The sequence below is a fragment of the Metopolophium dirhodum genome, chromosome 5 (genome assembly GCF_019925205.1).
Source record: "Metopolophium dirhodum isolate CAU chromosome 5, ASM1992520v1, whole genome shotgun sequence".
Classification (NCBI taxonomy): Eukaryota; Metazoa; Arthropoda; class Insecta; order Hemiptera; family Aphididae; genus Metopolophium; species Metopolophium dirhodum.
In genome coordinates this window covers 15,333,480-15,349,499 of record NC_083564.1, presented here as the reverse complement: position 1 = coordinate 15,349,499, position 16,020 = coordinate 15,333,480, and the positions used below count along the sequence as shown (strand labels likewise).

At 25.1% G+C, this 16,020-nt stretch overlaps 1 protein-coding gene across 1 annotated transcript; it reads right to left on the bottom strand.

Annotated features, from left to right (window-relative positions):
• Positions 1-1,421: 1,421 nt before the first annotated feature.
• Positions 1,422-9,103, bottom strand: LOC132945845 (uncharacterized). The gene is made up of 8 exons (XM_061015636.1): positions 8,999-9,103; positions 7,215-7,303; positions 5,868-6,654; positions 4,704-4,843; positions 4,509-4,637; positions 4,356-4,447; positions 2,899-3,029; positions 1,422-2,458 (listed from the first exon to the last, which is right to left on the bottom strand). Exons 1-8 carry the CDS (start codon positions 9,013-9,015, stop codon positions 2,440-2,442), a joined length of 1,404 nt encoding a protein of 467 aa, XP_060871619.1. The 5' UTR covers positions 9,016-9,103; the 3' UTR covers positions 1,422-2,439.
• Positions 9,104-16,020: the final 6,917 nt, after the last annotated feature.

Here is a 16,020-nt window from a genome sequence, read left to right as displayed (position 1 = left end):
AAGACTTTGATAGTTTTTAATTGTATTGTGTAAGTATATGTAATCTAACCTAACTATTAGGATATTTTAAATTGATTGCAAATTAACTCAAATTTTCGAACTAGGAAACATAAAACAAAAAATAGAAAATTTAATTTTAGCTAAAATGTAATAGTACGAATTACGAATACGGAGTAAGGTAGTAATAATAACAACCGTTCTTTTTTAAATTAAACTAACATTATTTTAAATTTTGAATTATGTCAATATAATATAATTATTAGTAGGTAGGTAGATACATTTCTGTCAGATGCTAAGTTAGCTTTAGTTTAATACTCACAACTCCTGCCATGTCCAAGTAATTCGGTGTTAGTGTTAATGAAATGTAAAATATAATGATTTAAAGTTGAAATAAATAAATTAGATTTATTTGTTTTCATACTATAAATATAAAAATATAGGTATTGGATACATGCACGAGAGTTACCAATGTACAATCAGTTGCTTTTATTTGATGATTTAATGAGAAATAAAAAAGTACACATTAGATACCTACCTACATAAAATATAAATTAAAATTAGCTGGTAGATTATATAAAATAATAAGTTTTTTTTTATTGATCATGAAGCCCGGCAACTATGGTCATTAGCTGTTTGGTTTTGTTTGTAGGGGAGGAGAATTGTAGGTTAGTAAACACGTGTGTTTTTGGTTTGGCAGATTTTTTAGTGGGCACCCTTAGGTATCATCCATGCCCAGGGGGGGATGGCGGCACTTCTCTCCGAACACCGTGACTTGCCCGAAGAAAAATGCCGCCCGCGGCCGAGGTTTCGAACTTGCGTCGGTGCGATATAAAATGTCTTATTTATTGTCGTTATATTTTACATAATTATTTTACCTTCTACTCTGGCTTTTCTAATTACCTACACTACTGTATGTATGATAGATATATTCTGTAAATAGTTTCACTGTCACGTTTTAATAAGCATCTTAACATATTCTAATCTAAAGGACATGGAAAAAATAGTATACTGACAATCAACCAAGGTAGATTTTAAATAATATAAGTATAGTAATTTCTTTATAGTAAGACATTTCAAAATACATTCTATAATAAAAAAAAAATTTAATTTGATCAAAACAAATTATTTAGAATTCTAAGACAAAAATCTGAATATAATTTACACGCGTTGATATATTTGTATACCTACATTATATTTATTTTAAAATTATAAATAGATCGGTACATTTGCTTGATCAAATTTACGCATCTTATTAATTTGTACATTGCTAAAGATATAAAATTAAACCAGTATTATAATTTGAAATTTAAAAAAGAGTAGGCGCCTATATACACTTATGGTTATTCTTCAAATATAATATGTATTACTAAAGAATTTGAATAATATGAAATATTCATTAAATAATTCATTAAACAATAAAGTATCGACATAAATATTTTTGTTTTAATTTAAAAAATAAATAAATTTAAATAATTTTAGTTGGTTAAACAAAAGCTTAAATTGTAATTATTTTATAAATTAAAAAAATGAAATTAAATATTATATAAATATTTTTTCATACAGCCATGGCCATTTATATTATTTATATAAAATAAAATAAAAAAAACATATTCTATTAAAATTATAAATACAAATATACACTATATACTTCGTAGGATGCAATTACACATTTTATAATCAATGAAAACAATTCTGACAGTGACCCGGAGTAATTGTATAAAAAATACAAATGTTAGGTTGCAACTGTACAAAAGATTGGAACTGTGAAAATACAACTTGATTATAACTGGATAAATACTAAAATATAATTTTAGGTCGGTTTATTTATGGTTATTATTTTTGTAAGCTATTAACGTGAAGTTTTATACAACGAAAAGAATATAATTTCATATTATAAAATAATTATATGAAAATATAATTTTATATACATCATTATAACGACATAAGGCTGTCAGAACGTTCGTTATTCCCTCAGTTAGTGACCTTGTATCCAACCCCGTAATATTCTTTGCCAGGTAATAAAACCAATGTTGTACAGAACAAAAACATCTCTGATAATTTAAACCAGCCAGGTGTAATATACCTACCAGTTATTAAAAAAAAAAGAAGATCTATTATTGTGTAGACAGGTTATAACACTTAAAACCATCTTACCCCTTATGATAGAAATAATCTTTTGTTAGTTTTGACGCGTTAAAAATAATTCTAAAAATCCCCCAGCAACGGAAAGTGGAGTTAAATTCGATAAAAAATTGTTTTGTTTTGGATGTTTAATGTCTTAAAATTAATTCATAAAATTACATACGATTATAATAAATTATTACAATCTAAAAACTTATCAATAATTACGTAAGTAAAATAGATATGAAATTAATTTAATATTTTAATAATTGCACAGTCTTTTAATACACAAGATCTTCATCTGATGAATTTGTTTGTTCATCTTCTTTCTTCAATCCTGAAAAATGTATATGTGTGAAAATGGAGGATTTGTTGATTTTTTTCTTTGGAGTAAGACGTAATACAGGTATAAAATGTATATTTTTGAGTAAATGTATTTTCATCTAACCTATACTTAACGTGGTATAATACTACTTTCATTTCATGAGATTAAAATGTTTGTGTATCTAAAATGTTCAGTTTGAAATTAGTGATATCAAATAAATTATTCATCCTTATGATATTCTTGTCTAATCAGACATCTTGGTATTTTTATCTTACGACTTATAGCATTGGATGTATGCAAATAAAACTTATAAAATCAAGTTTAATATGCTATTTCAATTCAAGCTTATAGCAGTGTTTATAATATGACATGTGTAATTCTGATACGTATGATATTGCGATTTTTCCATCCCAAGCTTATTTGCTACCCGGAAATCAACAACAAGTTTTTACCTCTTGTTATCGGATATCCACATGGCGTACTCATTCACTGGCGTATAAATCAACGACCCTACGCCAACGCCAGTTTGGACACCAGCCAGTTTACCGTCACACCACAGGCTGCTTCCCAGTCGCCCTTCTTGCTGCAAAAGTCAAACACAGTTTCATTTTAGCTATAAGGTAGTAAGAAGAAAAATAATTTAATGTTTATTCTAGTGCATGTTTCAGAACAAAAATATCGATTAATGTAATAATAAAAGTACCTATTTATTATTCTTTATTTGTGCTATAATACATAATTGTACGGACATCGCTTTATACTCTAGGACCTAGGTAGATCGTTCTGTTTATCAATGTTTACAATCCATTATTTATTCACTATTTAGTATTATTTTATAATTCTTATAACTCTAAACATAAAAATGTAATATATTTTTCTTATGGTAAATATTACCATACATCGTTAAACATTTTCATTATTAGTATTCTACATAAAGACATAAAATAACACAATATCTGGATTTGTCCCGATTTAATTTTTTTTATAAATATCTAATCAACGATTCATTTTTAAATTGTTTTTATTTTGACATATAAAATGATTGACTCTTAAATTATTCCTCTTCAGCTTATCAAATTAGATTATTATTGAAAATATAATTAATTTTAATATCCTATATAGGTATCTACTAGATATAGGTACACTCATAATAATTATTTCCTTTCATTCCAATTTATTTTACACTGCACCCCTGTATAATATTTTGTTAAATATTGCATTAATAAAGATATACGTTTTAAATAATACGCTTTTATGAATATTTTTCTATTACAATATTTTGTACTGCTTGTCACTTTCTCTACTTCATTTTATGACTAGAAGTACGAAAACTCATACACCTATAGTACTTTTCTCATTAAACTTACATGGATTCAAAACATTGTATAGGTACCTACCAAATAAATTAAAAGTAACCATTTCAGTTTATTTTATGTCAAAGTATGGTAGGTAATTAATCTTATATTTTCACCTTTTTTTTCTTTGACTACTGTATAATTTTTTTGTACAATTAAGGTTTTATAGTTAAATTTTACAGTTTTTTTGAATTAATTTACTGGAGTGATAAATGTTTAATCGAGTTCAAATAATCTAATCGCTACAAAAGTATTTTACATTTTAATTTCAAAATTCTTACAATTTCTTCAATAATACTATAACAGTATATAACAAAATCTGCAGTGTTTTAAAGAATATTAATCGTATTTTTTGTGCGATATTATTCATCTATTTATTACCTTATTAAAATGTACAATGATACATGTGTAACGTGTATATCATACATATATCATTATTTTAACATCATACTTTTGATCACAAGAGGGATAATCAATATTGTTTAACCAACTGTTACTCTTTAAACGAACAAAAAAATGTGACGCCTCGCGTGGCTAAATGCACGTATACTCACATTGTATTGCATCCTCCAGTGATTGCACGGCAGTATTATGTATGGATTGCTAATCAACTTTCGTAGTTGTACACGACCTTCACAGTTTTCGGCTGAAATCAAATTGTTGATATGGTCACAATGTTTCCTTTTAATATTTAAATGTATACGAACATGATTTCACTGTATTCTTAAAATTCGGGTTTTGAGAAGTCTTGCATACTTCATTCGTTACGGTATTTTTTTGGCTGAAACATGGAGTACATGCTTGACTCTCGAGTGGAACAGTCAAACTAGCTAGTGCTAAATAATATTTCAGGTAAATTTAGATAAATGTTGATGAACACATTTTAATATAATACTATTTACCTAAATCATTGTTTTCTGGTGCGCTTTTAGAAACGGGTGATTTGAAATTCTCGTGCACTAATATGTTCGAAATGCTCAATGTCGGTCCCACTAAGTCTTTTCGACTTACTGTCACTTTCCTTATACCAGATTTATTCAACCTGAATTTAAAATAATTATAGATAAGAAAAATGTAAGACATAAAAAATATATGGAATTATCTATATAAGTTTTGAATTTTTGACATTTTATTTATATGCTTATTGAAATATTTCTAAATATTATACTTTTATGAGGAATTATTAAGTTTTAAAAATTGTATATACAAATAAAAAGTAGAGACCTAAAGTCTAAATTTAAGTCTAATTTAATTTTTTTGCGTGGTTTTAAAATTTAAGTTATGGAAAGAAATTTGTGATTAAATGTTAATAAGGCGAGGATAGTTTGTATTAATTTTTCATGATTTTACCTATTAAAATTTTAAAAAATGTTCTTATTAAAAGTTTAAAAATTAAAAAAATAAAAATGTAAAGATATATTAAATAAGTAATTAAATGTTTTTTTGTATTTTATATTCCTAAAAAGTATTCTTTCTCTCTTCTGGAAAAACTAAAAGATGCTTATTAAAAGTATAATTTTTAATGTATTTTATAAATGAAGTTAAAAACTAAAGATTTAATTTTTTGAAAATTTAGTACAGTTATAGGTAGAAATAAAAATGTGACCTATAGTAATAAATAATATGTTTTAAACATTATTTTATAAGATTTAAAAAAATATTTTTTCAACAGAATATTATTCTATAACTTGAATAATATTTGTATACCGTTATGGGTAATTTATACCACCAATCTTGACAAAAATTATAAAATTTGCTCAACAGTTTTTATTCTTTTGAACAAAGGTTTATTCATTTTTAACTATCATTGTTATTAAATTACTTGCATTATGCTGGGATTTACATAATATATTTTGATGCCTAGCTTGCTATTTTAATTACATTTAAGTATTATATTCATTCTCAACAGTTTGTCTTTATATGCGTCAAATGCATAGCTCTGGTTATGACTATTAATTTAGGTGGATATTTTTCAAATTTTCTAGTTTGGCTGATAATTAATTATAATACATTGTATTAAATTTATTTTCATGATATTAAGGTTCTGATATTTTGTGTTTCTTTACCTGGAAGCGCATGTGGCAGAAGTAAGTATCCATATGTCATCTAAAAGTGTTCCATAACACATTGGTTTTTTATCAACCAAAAAAATAATTTCACTTTTACAAGATTTTTGACAAATACGTTTTTCAGCTTTAAATTCGTCATCAATGCTTGGTTCTTCCGTCTCTGATTCAGTTGTGTCAAGTGTGTCAGGTGTAATAGTTTCATTGTCTTTTTTGTTCTCTAGAGGTATTTCTTTTTTCCCATATCCTTCGTCTAATGTTTCTTCTGGATTTGTGAAAGGATCTACAGTAGTATCTTTTATTTCAATAATGTCGTTCATTGTTGGTTTTTCATCATTTATACTATTTCTAATCGTATTTTCTTCCTTTTTTGTTTCAGTATTTAATATGGTTTCTTCTGCTTTAATATTATTTGCAGTTTCATTTATTAGTTGTTCGACAATTTTTTTGACCACTAACTCAATTTCGTTTAGTTTTGCCAATTGATCACTATCCATTTGTGAGGAATCTATATTTTCCCTTGTGTTTCTTCCCAATTTATCTTTAGGTACAGTGTTAGCTGCCTTTTTGGTACCTTTAGATTCTATCATCGGTGTCCCGGATTGAGGCGATCTTTGGTTAAACTTACAGCAGGCAAAAGGAGCACTCGGAGTGAATGCACGTTTCAAACCATCACAGTTACCAGTTGGATCTGGCAAAAAATCATCGTCCATGGTGCAATCACTACCCAAAAGACAATAACCGAAAGTGTTTCCACATGTTTTGACGCCTGATATTACAAAGAGCCCTTTAAATAAAATAATAATTATAATAAACATCAAAAAGTAAGATAATAAAATTATACAATTTAATGTACATCAATATATTTATATGATACACAATATACATATATTTAATATTTATATAATATAGATATGTTGGTAAAATTATTTTTTTGGTTTATATATTAAATTTCAATGAAATCCTTGAGTGTAACACTAAATTTTAATAATAATAATAATAATAATACTTTACTGCAATATGAAAACATAAATAAACTGAAAAACTGACTCTGGTAAAACAATTTGAGTCCATATGACTTGTTAAATGTAATTTTTATAAAAAAAAAATTAATACATAATATATTGATAAATTAGTTGTTCCATTTCAGGTATTTAATTTAAATAACTAAGATTCAGTTTTTAATCACCAAAGGTTTGATTTATTTGATAGTTTTTAATTTAAGAATAATATTTCAATGTTTCATACTTCAGATTGAGTTAGGTCAGGTTTTCTAAATGCTAATATTGAGTATTTACAATTTTATTTGAAAACATTCAAAAATTATTATAAGTGTGATCGGCTTACCTGGGTCTACTAGTGGCATGTTCATTGAGGCCGGCAACGAGGTCACGATGCATATAATGGTTATAAGGAATAACATGACGATGACGGGCCTAAAACAGAAAAACAAGTCTACCCGTGAGTTCAATGCGGAAGTAACTAGTCGCTAGACGTTCGACGACAAAGTGTTTGGCCGTTTCACAGTCTCGCGTCTTCGTGAGATATTGGTACATATAGGATATATATGAGTCACTATTTGGACTCTGTTCTTTCAGTGTCAAAAAAAAAAAAAATAATAATAAGTAAATTCGCCCAAGACACGCCTGCTCTGGTTGACATACATTAGTATTCATGATATACAGTGCAATTCGTACGGACACGTACTTGGAGTACCGTAAGTTTAATTGTGAAGAACAAAATATATATACACGCATGGTAAAGTTCTATGACCTGAAACTGAACTGACCTACAAAGTATTTGCGAATTATAGGACATCGCTGTTTACCATTATTCTACTCATATGTTGATAAACTTCCCCAAAGATGTCCAGTATTCGATAGTAATATTTTAGTGTCATAATTTGTTTAAGACGGACAAAAAATCAATTCAAAAGTATAAATTATTATTATTTAGTATGGGTATCATATTATCATTGTAAAAACATTGTATCTAATATTAAATACATTTTTTTGAATATTAACTTAAGGATAATTTATTATGAAGGTGTACTTCAGTGAAATAGTATTATCACAAAATATGAATCTATTTATAGCCTAATAATTTATGTTACTTTTTCTACCGCTATAATTACGTTAAATTTTATAAAACTAAATTTAAAATGCGTAAGTTCATCACTTTCCCTGTAATTTATTAAGAGTAAAAAAAAGTAGTTAAGTAGTCCTAAATAGTATAATAATATGGTATATAATATAAATGAAGAGAAATAGAAATTGTATAAGTAGTTCCCATAACTGAGTAGAATTTTAAATAATCTTCTTATTCTCTAAACAGTCTAAACTAAAATAGAATACTCTTTATATTTGGGACCATTAACTTCTAAACTGTGATGAATACAAAATTATTTCCTACTAAGATTCAAGACCATACATTGCAGGTCAAGGCCTTCTAAAAACATACCTGAAATTTCAATCGATCTTTTTGACTATAGAAGCCTGTACAATTCATACAACTATTTATGTTCTAAACTTGACATATTTTATTTGTCGACTGTAAAAAAATGTTCTTTTATCATATTAGGTTACTAAGCAAGCGATAATATAAAATAAGAACATTTTCTGAGTACCTACCTATGCGTAGCACTTTCATTGTAATATTATTAAAATTAAATAAGTCCATATTATGTACTGCCTAAGCTATATATTATACATTTATCATCATAGTTAATCTTTAGTTAAAATATTGAATGTAAACAAAAATATACATTCATAGGTAGTGTTATATTCTCAATTTATAACTAAAATAAAATATATTAAATTACATGTATTCTAATAATAATATTACTCATGCGATTCAACTAAATATGAAGTACCTACTTACAGTAATTTTAAACAATAATTTTAATAATAGGTACCTAATAGTTGGTTGTATAATATGCTATCGGAAAATAAGAATTGATTTAATAATTTTTTAACTAATATTAAATAAAATCACTTACTTATGTAATATAAAATAAAAAAAAAAATTTTAAAATACTTGAATAAAGTTGTTATATTATCATACGATTACTTAATAATGTATTAAAATATTGTTTTAATTGTGTGTAGGCGTCTACTGCCTTGATTATTTACCTTGTATTATGTGCCATTCTGAGAGACTTGAACGATTGGTTATTTAATATTTAACCGACTACCGTGATAACGAACAATGTCTATCCACAGACTACTTGTTATTTTATAATGAACTGTTCTTCTTTCTACGATTCCCCCCGCCAATATTTGTTAATCAATCAAAGTTTCATCGTTGTATTTTATAGGTTGATAAAATTAATGGTATTCGACTCAAATATTATTTATCTTAAATAATTTGTATCTTGTCAAACGAGTTCGAGAATATTGAATGCCTCTGGTTATTTAATGGAATATATTTTTAAATGGAGTATACATAAAATAAATAAAATAAGGTTTTAATGAGATCGTAAAATATATTATAGGTATTAGGTATTTAGGTATAATATAATCTGAATTAAATATTTTTGAATTAATAAACTAGTATTTGTTTTTGAACAAAACGCGTTTTTAACTTTATTTGTAGCACCTATAATAAGACAATTGTTTGATGATTAAATTTAAATAATTTCCATCATAACTATTTTAATTTCATAAAAAATAAATTTATGTTTATCACATATTTTCTTTTAATAATCAAAACACTATAGGTACCTATAATATACTAGATAACTTAAATCCATATACCTAAACTATATAGGTAACTATGAAAGTATTACGATACATTGTATGTATACATTTTTACATTGCAGTGTACGAGATTCTAATTTCTATAATGAATGATACTCATATTAGATACATGTTATATGTTTAATTGGCTGACTGATTAAATATTGTGATATGTTTTTAAATACGATGTACTTTATAATAAGTAACTAAATAAAATATAATTCACTGCGCCTCATCCACATTTGTATAAATCTGTATAAATCTTATAGTTCATGATAATTTTAGTTGGAAATAAATTGTCTTAATTAAATTTACAGTTTGACAAAAATTTGTTTTAAGGTTTTATTTTAAATAACAATCAAACTTAACATATCAAAAAAAAAAAAAAATGCAAAAATATTATTAGACTTATAGAGGTTATTATTTAACAGATAAATTGAATAGAAATGTGTTATATGATATTGTAATTTTTAAGCATAATAATATATGCCAAGGCATAGTTTTTTTGAAAGTTATTGTAAAATTGATTTTATTTGGTTACATATCTATAATCATAATATGTAATTCAGTATATATAGGTTAAATGTGCAAAAGCAAATATTTATTAGTGCTTATTTCCTATTTCATACCTATTTATTATATTATTTTTACTTTGATTGTAACGCCCGCGAGGGCTTAGTATGTACAACTTAGAGAAATAAACTAAAAAACAAGTAACATTTTTTTGCAACTTACAGGCTACGGATATCAAAGAAAAAAAAGTGGGCAAGTGGGTGTTACTCTACTGTACAGTAGGTTAAAAGGTGATGAAAAAAAAATTTAAAAAAAAAAACACACATGATTGTAAAATCAATACATTTATAGTTCCACTCAGAATCTAAAAATCAAAGTCAGATGGTTATTTGTTATTATAATGGAAAATTCTATTGATGGGACTATGAAAAACAAAATTACGGTAAGGTACGGTAACTATTGGTGAAAAATAAAATATGGTACCTATTATGTCTAGTATTAATTGTAGGGGCCTTCAGTTAATAAGACTCAACTACTCAAGGGATTAGGGCAGTTACATATTATTATTCATTCAATAAAAATAAAAATAAAAATTCAGTATATAGCCTTGTACCTATACCTTAAATACCTACATTTTTTTTAATCATATAATATCTTAAGTTTAAAGTTTTAATCATTTGAGATTATTATACATCTATACTATTTTTGTCTTAACAGATAAATTACAATAACAAAATAACAAAAATAAAGGAGGCTTAAAAATAATTCAAGTTTGTTCTATTTTATGGAATTATTTGTTAGTTTGTACTTAAACGTGTATTCATATTTTAGTAATAATGTTGTGTTCATTTTACATACAGTTATTATAGTAATGAGGTAAGAGGTTGCTTATGTAAAGATATGTTGCCAAGTGTCTAACTATTTTACGACCATACATTGTCCATGCTTTCTGCAATAAATATAATGCATTAGTGGTAGATTACTGGTAAATTGAATTTTATGTGTATAATAATAATAAAATATATATTTACAAGGTTTTATCATAAAATCGAATAAAAGTTTTCGTGAAATGGTAAACTCGTTTATTCCAAACAAATATGTAAATACCCTGTGTAAAAAGTAACACGAATAAAATATATATTGTAACATTTATTACATTATATATTATCCGTTGTTACTTGTTAAACCACTTTCTTCTGTTAGGAATTTTACAACAATAGATGATATTATTATTATAGCAAAACGATTTACCGTTGCAAATAATCATTTCTACTTCTATAAATAAATGTAATTTAAATTGTTGGAAAAAACTCAATGTTATTAGTATTTATTACCTATTTATTTCTCAGAACGTTTAGTTTTTTTTGGATTTTTTAACTATGATTGCTTTAGTAATTGCCTATATATCTTAATAGGTAGCCTATATGAATGTATGAATGTATGTGTATAATATATAATATGTATGTTTGTAGGGTTATGACTTATGAGTACCTATGAAATATATACTTTTAACATTTTAGATTCTGAGCGAAGCGATGAATGTATTGATTTTACAATGATGTGTGTTTTTTTTTAAAAAGTAAAAATTTCCCATTAGTTTTCAAAAACGACATGAAAAACAAAAGAAAAATTAAGGAAAAACGGGAATTTTTACGCAAAATCTGTTTTCGAGAAAATCGAATTTGGTTTTTGGTGTAACTCTAAAAAAAATGACCGTAGGGTCATGAAATTTTGACTGAATGTTTATATTAGCATTTTCTATACACCATAAAATTTACAAAATATTTTGACTCTTTTTGAGCTGTTTACGGACATTGTCAGTCTTCAATTTTTTTAGTTTTTTTTTTCTACAAATATCAATAAAATTTTATCTGTTGAGTAAAAAAGCTTGAAAATTTCATAGAAGGCTCCTAGGTTATTTTTTCATAGGCAGATGAAAAAAATTAAAAATCCTTAGTCACAGTTTTTATTTATAAGCATTTTAAGTTCAAATTTTGACAAAATACGGAAAAATCACGAAAATTAGCAAACTATTTTGAGTTGAGAATTCATAAAAAATTTTCTTTTTAAATCTAAGATTTGAAAATGTAATATAAGATTACTCATAAGTTTGTCTACCTTTATCAAAAAAAAAATGTCTACAAGAAACTTAAATTAAATTTTTATGAGCGTCTGAAATTTATATTTTTACAACATTTGATATTCACTTGATTTCTCATGTAACAATTTTCTTATTTTATTGTAATTGAAAAACGAATGACTGTAGATACTTGAAAATTTCACTGAATGTTTATATTAGCATTTTCTATACACCATGAAATTTCGAAAATATTTTGACTCTTTTTGAGCGGTTTACGGACATTGTCAGTTTTCAATTTTTTTAGTTTTTTTTTTTATAAATATCAATAAAGATTTTTTTGTTGGGTAAAAAAGCGTTAAAATTTAATATAAGGCTCCTGATATATCGTCCTAATAGCAGTTGAAAAATATTAAAAATACATAGGCACAATTTTTTTTTATAAGCATTTAAAGTTCAAATTTTTACAACATTTATCAAATTTATAATTTATTAATTATTTTGTAGTTAAAAATGTATAAAATGTTTAACTTTTATGGCTAAGGATTGAAAATTAAAAACAAGGCTCCACGTTAATAGGTTATATATAAATTACTTTATTCACAATAATATCATCAAATATACTTGGTAATATCATAGGCTGACTGACCGTTTTCGCTCAGAATTGTTTTTCTTATACAATGATATTATATCATTGAATTCAAATTTAACACCATCCATTACAGAGACCCACTTGTAACCTACTGTACAGCAAAGCGACATCCACTTATCCACCTTTTTTTTAACTGTGATTTTTTGTATGTTTCATAAAATCATCACTAGATAGTCACATTGATTTCATACTTAATTACTGATTATCAATATTTAATTTCCGAACACGATGTAAAGAAGATTTATCTATAAGATAGATCATTATTATGTAATTAGTATAATCTAAGAAATATTTCTATAACATTTTTCACTCAACACTTAAATAAGTAGAGGTGTTTACTGTATTTCCTATTATAGTTTTAAATTAAAATTTGATTTTTTTATCTTTCATTATAATATAAAATATAAAAAAAATTAATTTCATGACATTTTAGAATCCTATTTGTATCTACGTATGTATTATGTATACATGTATTGATGCATGTATGAATGTATTATGAACGTATAATGACGAATGATGCTACTTTATTATGTATTTTATTGGTTGGATAGATGTGTATAGTGCATGCATAGGAAGAAATGTTTCATGTTATGTTAAGGCTAAGGTTAGGTTTTATACTTAGTAAATCGGTTAATATTAAGTTCAACTTTAACATAATAATATACATTATGTAGTAGTTTCAATATTGCAATGAGTCTGGCAATACAATAGATATACAGTCCTACAAATTGTGTACAATAATTAGCAGATTAAAAAAAACCTGTATAAACTGTTTATTTTAGTTTCAGTCAATAACTGGTTGCAAATTTTAATATGCATTGATGGATTGACAGAGAACGGTACTTCTATTTTTATCGTATTATTACCAAATGACTAAGTACCGTTTACCACTTCAAACAATTGTCTTATAATTATCATTTGAATACCAGAATACAGCAGAATTAGTATTTAAAATGTTTTATTTTTGTGCATATTTATACTGCTCAAACATATTATATGAGTATTGAGTACCTATGTAAATCAATAAGTTATAGTAATGTTAGGTATATCAGTTACTAAAAAAATTTTCTTTTTTTAGTTCTCTAAAAATTATTTAATTCATTTTAATTTAATTTGATTATAGTATATTAATTATTGTAAATATTTAATTTTTATTATTATTTTAATTTATAGTAAGTAGAATGATTTTACAATATTTTTTACGGCTTAAGCTTTAAGTTAATATAAGCTATATTACATATTTTCCTAACGTGTGTTGAGAAATCAGAATCCTAGTGGTTACTTGGTTTTGAAAAATTAAGTCTTGCTTAGTTTTTAATTTGTACCTATACCCTTATAACTTCTTTAGGATTCTAAACACATATTAGAAAAATAATATATAATAAGAAAATGTACAAAGATTACTAACTTGATTTATTTCAAATTATATATTATGTTATTTTTTGTAAATTCTTAGTAATAATTGTTTTAATGAATTGTATCTTAAAAAAAATATTTTTTTTTTATAAATGGGTTAAAAAATATTAGAAAGAAAAGACATCCATAGGACATTATTATGCCTTACGTCAATGTTCAGTCAAAATGCATACCTATGCTCTAATACCTAGTTAAAAAATAAAATATATCTTGAATATATTTAATATATGGTTCTTCAAAAGTTGTTACTTGTTATAATTCCTAGCTATATAAAAATATTTAAGATACATAGGTACGATTTTTTTATAAGCACATGAAATTAGGTTACCTAACAAAGTGTATACTTAAAGGCTAACTTCACACTAGTTTAAAGTTTTGAATACTCAAAAATATTTTTCACGAAGATTTAAAATTTGTTGGTACATTATTATATTTTATGAACACAAAGACTTTTTTAAAACATTTAGAATAATATTGTACTATATTTCCTGTTTGTTCCACGAATCTATATTAACACCGTCGTGCGGTAAGTCAGTATTGATTCAAAATAACGATAATATATATAGGTACTATTATAATAATTATTAAATATTATTTATTGATAAAATATTTAATAAATTCAATATTTTCGGTTGAAATGAATGCAACTTACCGTATTATGGTAATGTCCAATAGTAATATCAATTATTATAATAGCAATATAATAAATTAATATATCATAAAATGAACTTAGTAATACAAGCTGACAGACCGTTTTCGCTCAGAATCGTTTTTCGTATGCAATGATTTATCATATTGAATTCAAATTTATTACATATATTACGGTGACTTATACTCAATGACGACGTACACTCGACACCTACAACTGTACAGCAGAGTGGTTACCTACTTGTCAACTTTTTACTTATGAACATATTATACTCTCGAGCAATATATATTTGTGAAATGTAAAATATAATTATATCTATAAGTGACTATGATTTATGATTTATTATTTATAATATACATCGATCAACGATCATAATTAATTGTAAATGTCTTAAATGTATTTTTTAGTTGATTTTTATCTTGCATTCCTATAGTATTTATAGGTTAAACTTTTATCAATATCTATTTAAATATTTAAACGCATAATATTGATTTATGCTACGACGCTATATTAAATGAAATACTATTATTTCATTAGCATAATAAATTTACTGTCAAATTAATAATGCTAGTGTATCGTTTGTAAAATGTTATTTATCTAACTTTGATATTTATATGTGTGATGTAAATAATATTATAGACCCACCGGCCACTGGTCAATTATTTCTAAGGCTATAAAATATGGTAATCGAAAATTGAAAACTAATTTACATACATCCATTATATAGATAGATACTTAAATAATGACATAATATAATATTAGTTAGAAAGTTTGAAAAGTCTACTGTATTAATAGATATAGGTAATGAAAGTACAAACTGTTTTGTATTTTATATTATTATTTTATTATTATATTTTTATCATTTAAAAATCATTTATAAAAGTTGTTTAACTCGTTAAAAGTATAAAAAGTTTTTTTTTTTATGACAGAAAACAAAAAAAAATAATCTCATACCTACGAAGATCTATCTCATATTAAGTTTCACTGTATCTAATCATTAGTGAGAAAAGATAGTTTTATGTTTTATTGTATACAAAACATACATTTAGTTATTAAGTTATGAGTTAGAAAACTGACAATCAGTGCAAAACAGTGATAAAAAAAATATA

Bases quoted from the DNA above. Each gene is read 5' to 3' on its own strand.
- LOC132945845 (XM_061015636.1), bottom strand. The intron at 4,844-5,867 runs GTAAAGAAACAC...TTTTAAATTCAG, and splicing joins TCTGCCACATGCGCTTCCAG to GTTGAATAAATCTGGTATAA. The intron at 3,030-4,355 runs GTGAGTATACGT...TGACTTTTGCAG, and splicing joins ACTGGAGGATGCAATACAAT to CAAGAAGGGCGACTGGGAAG.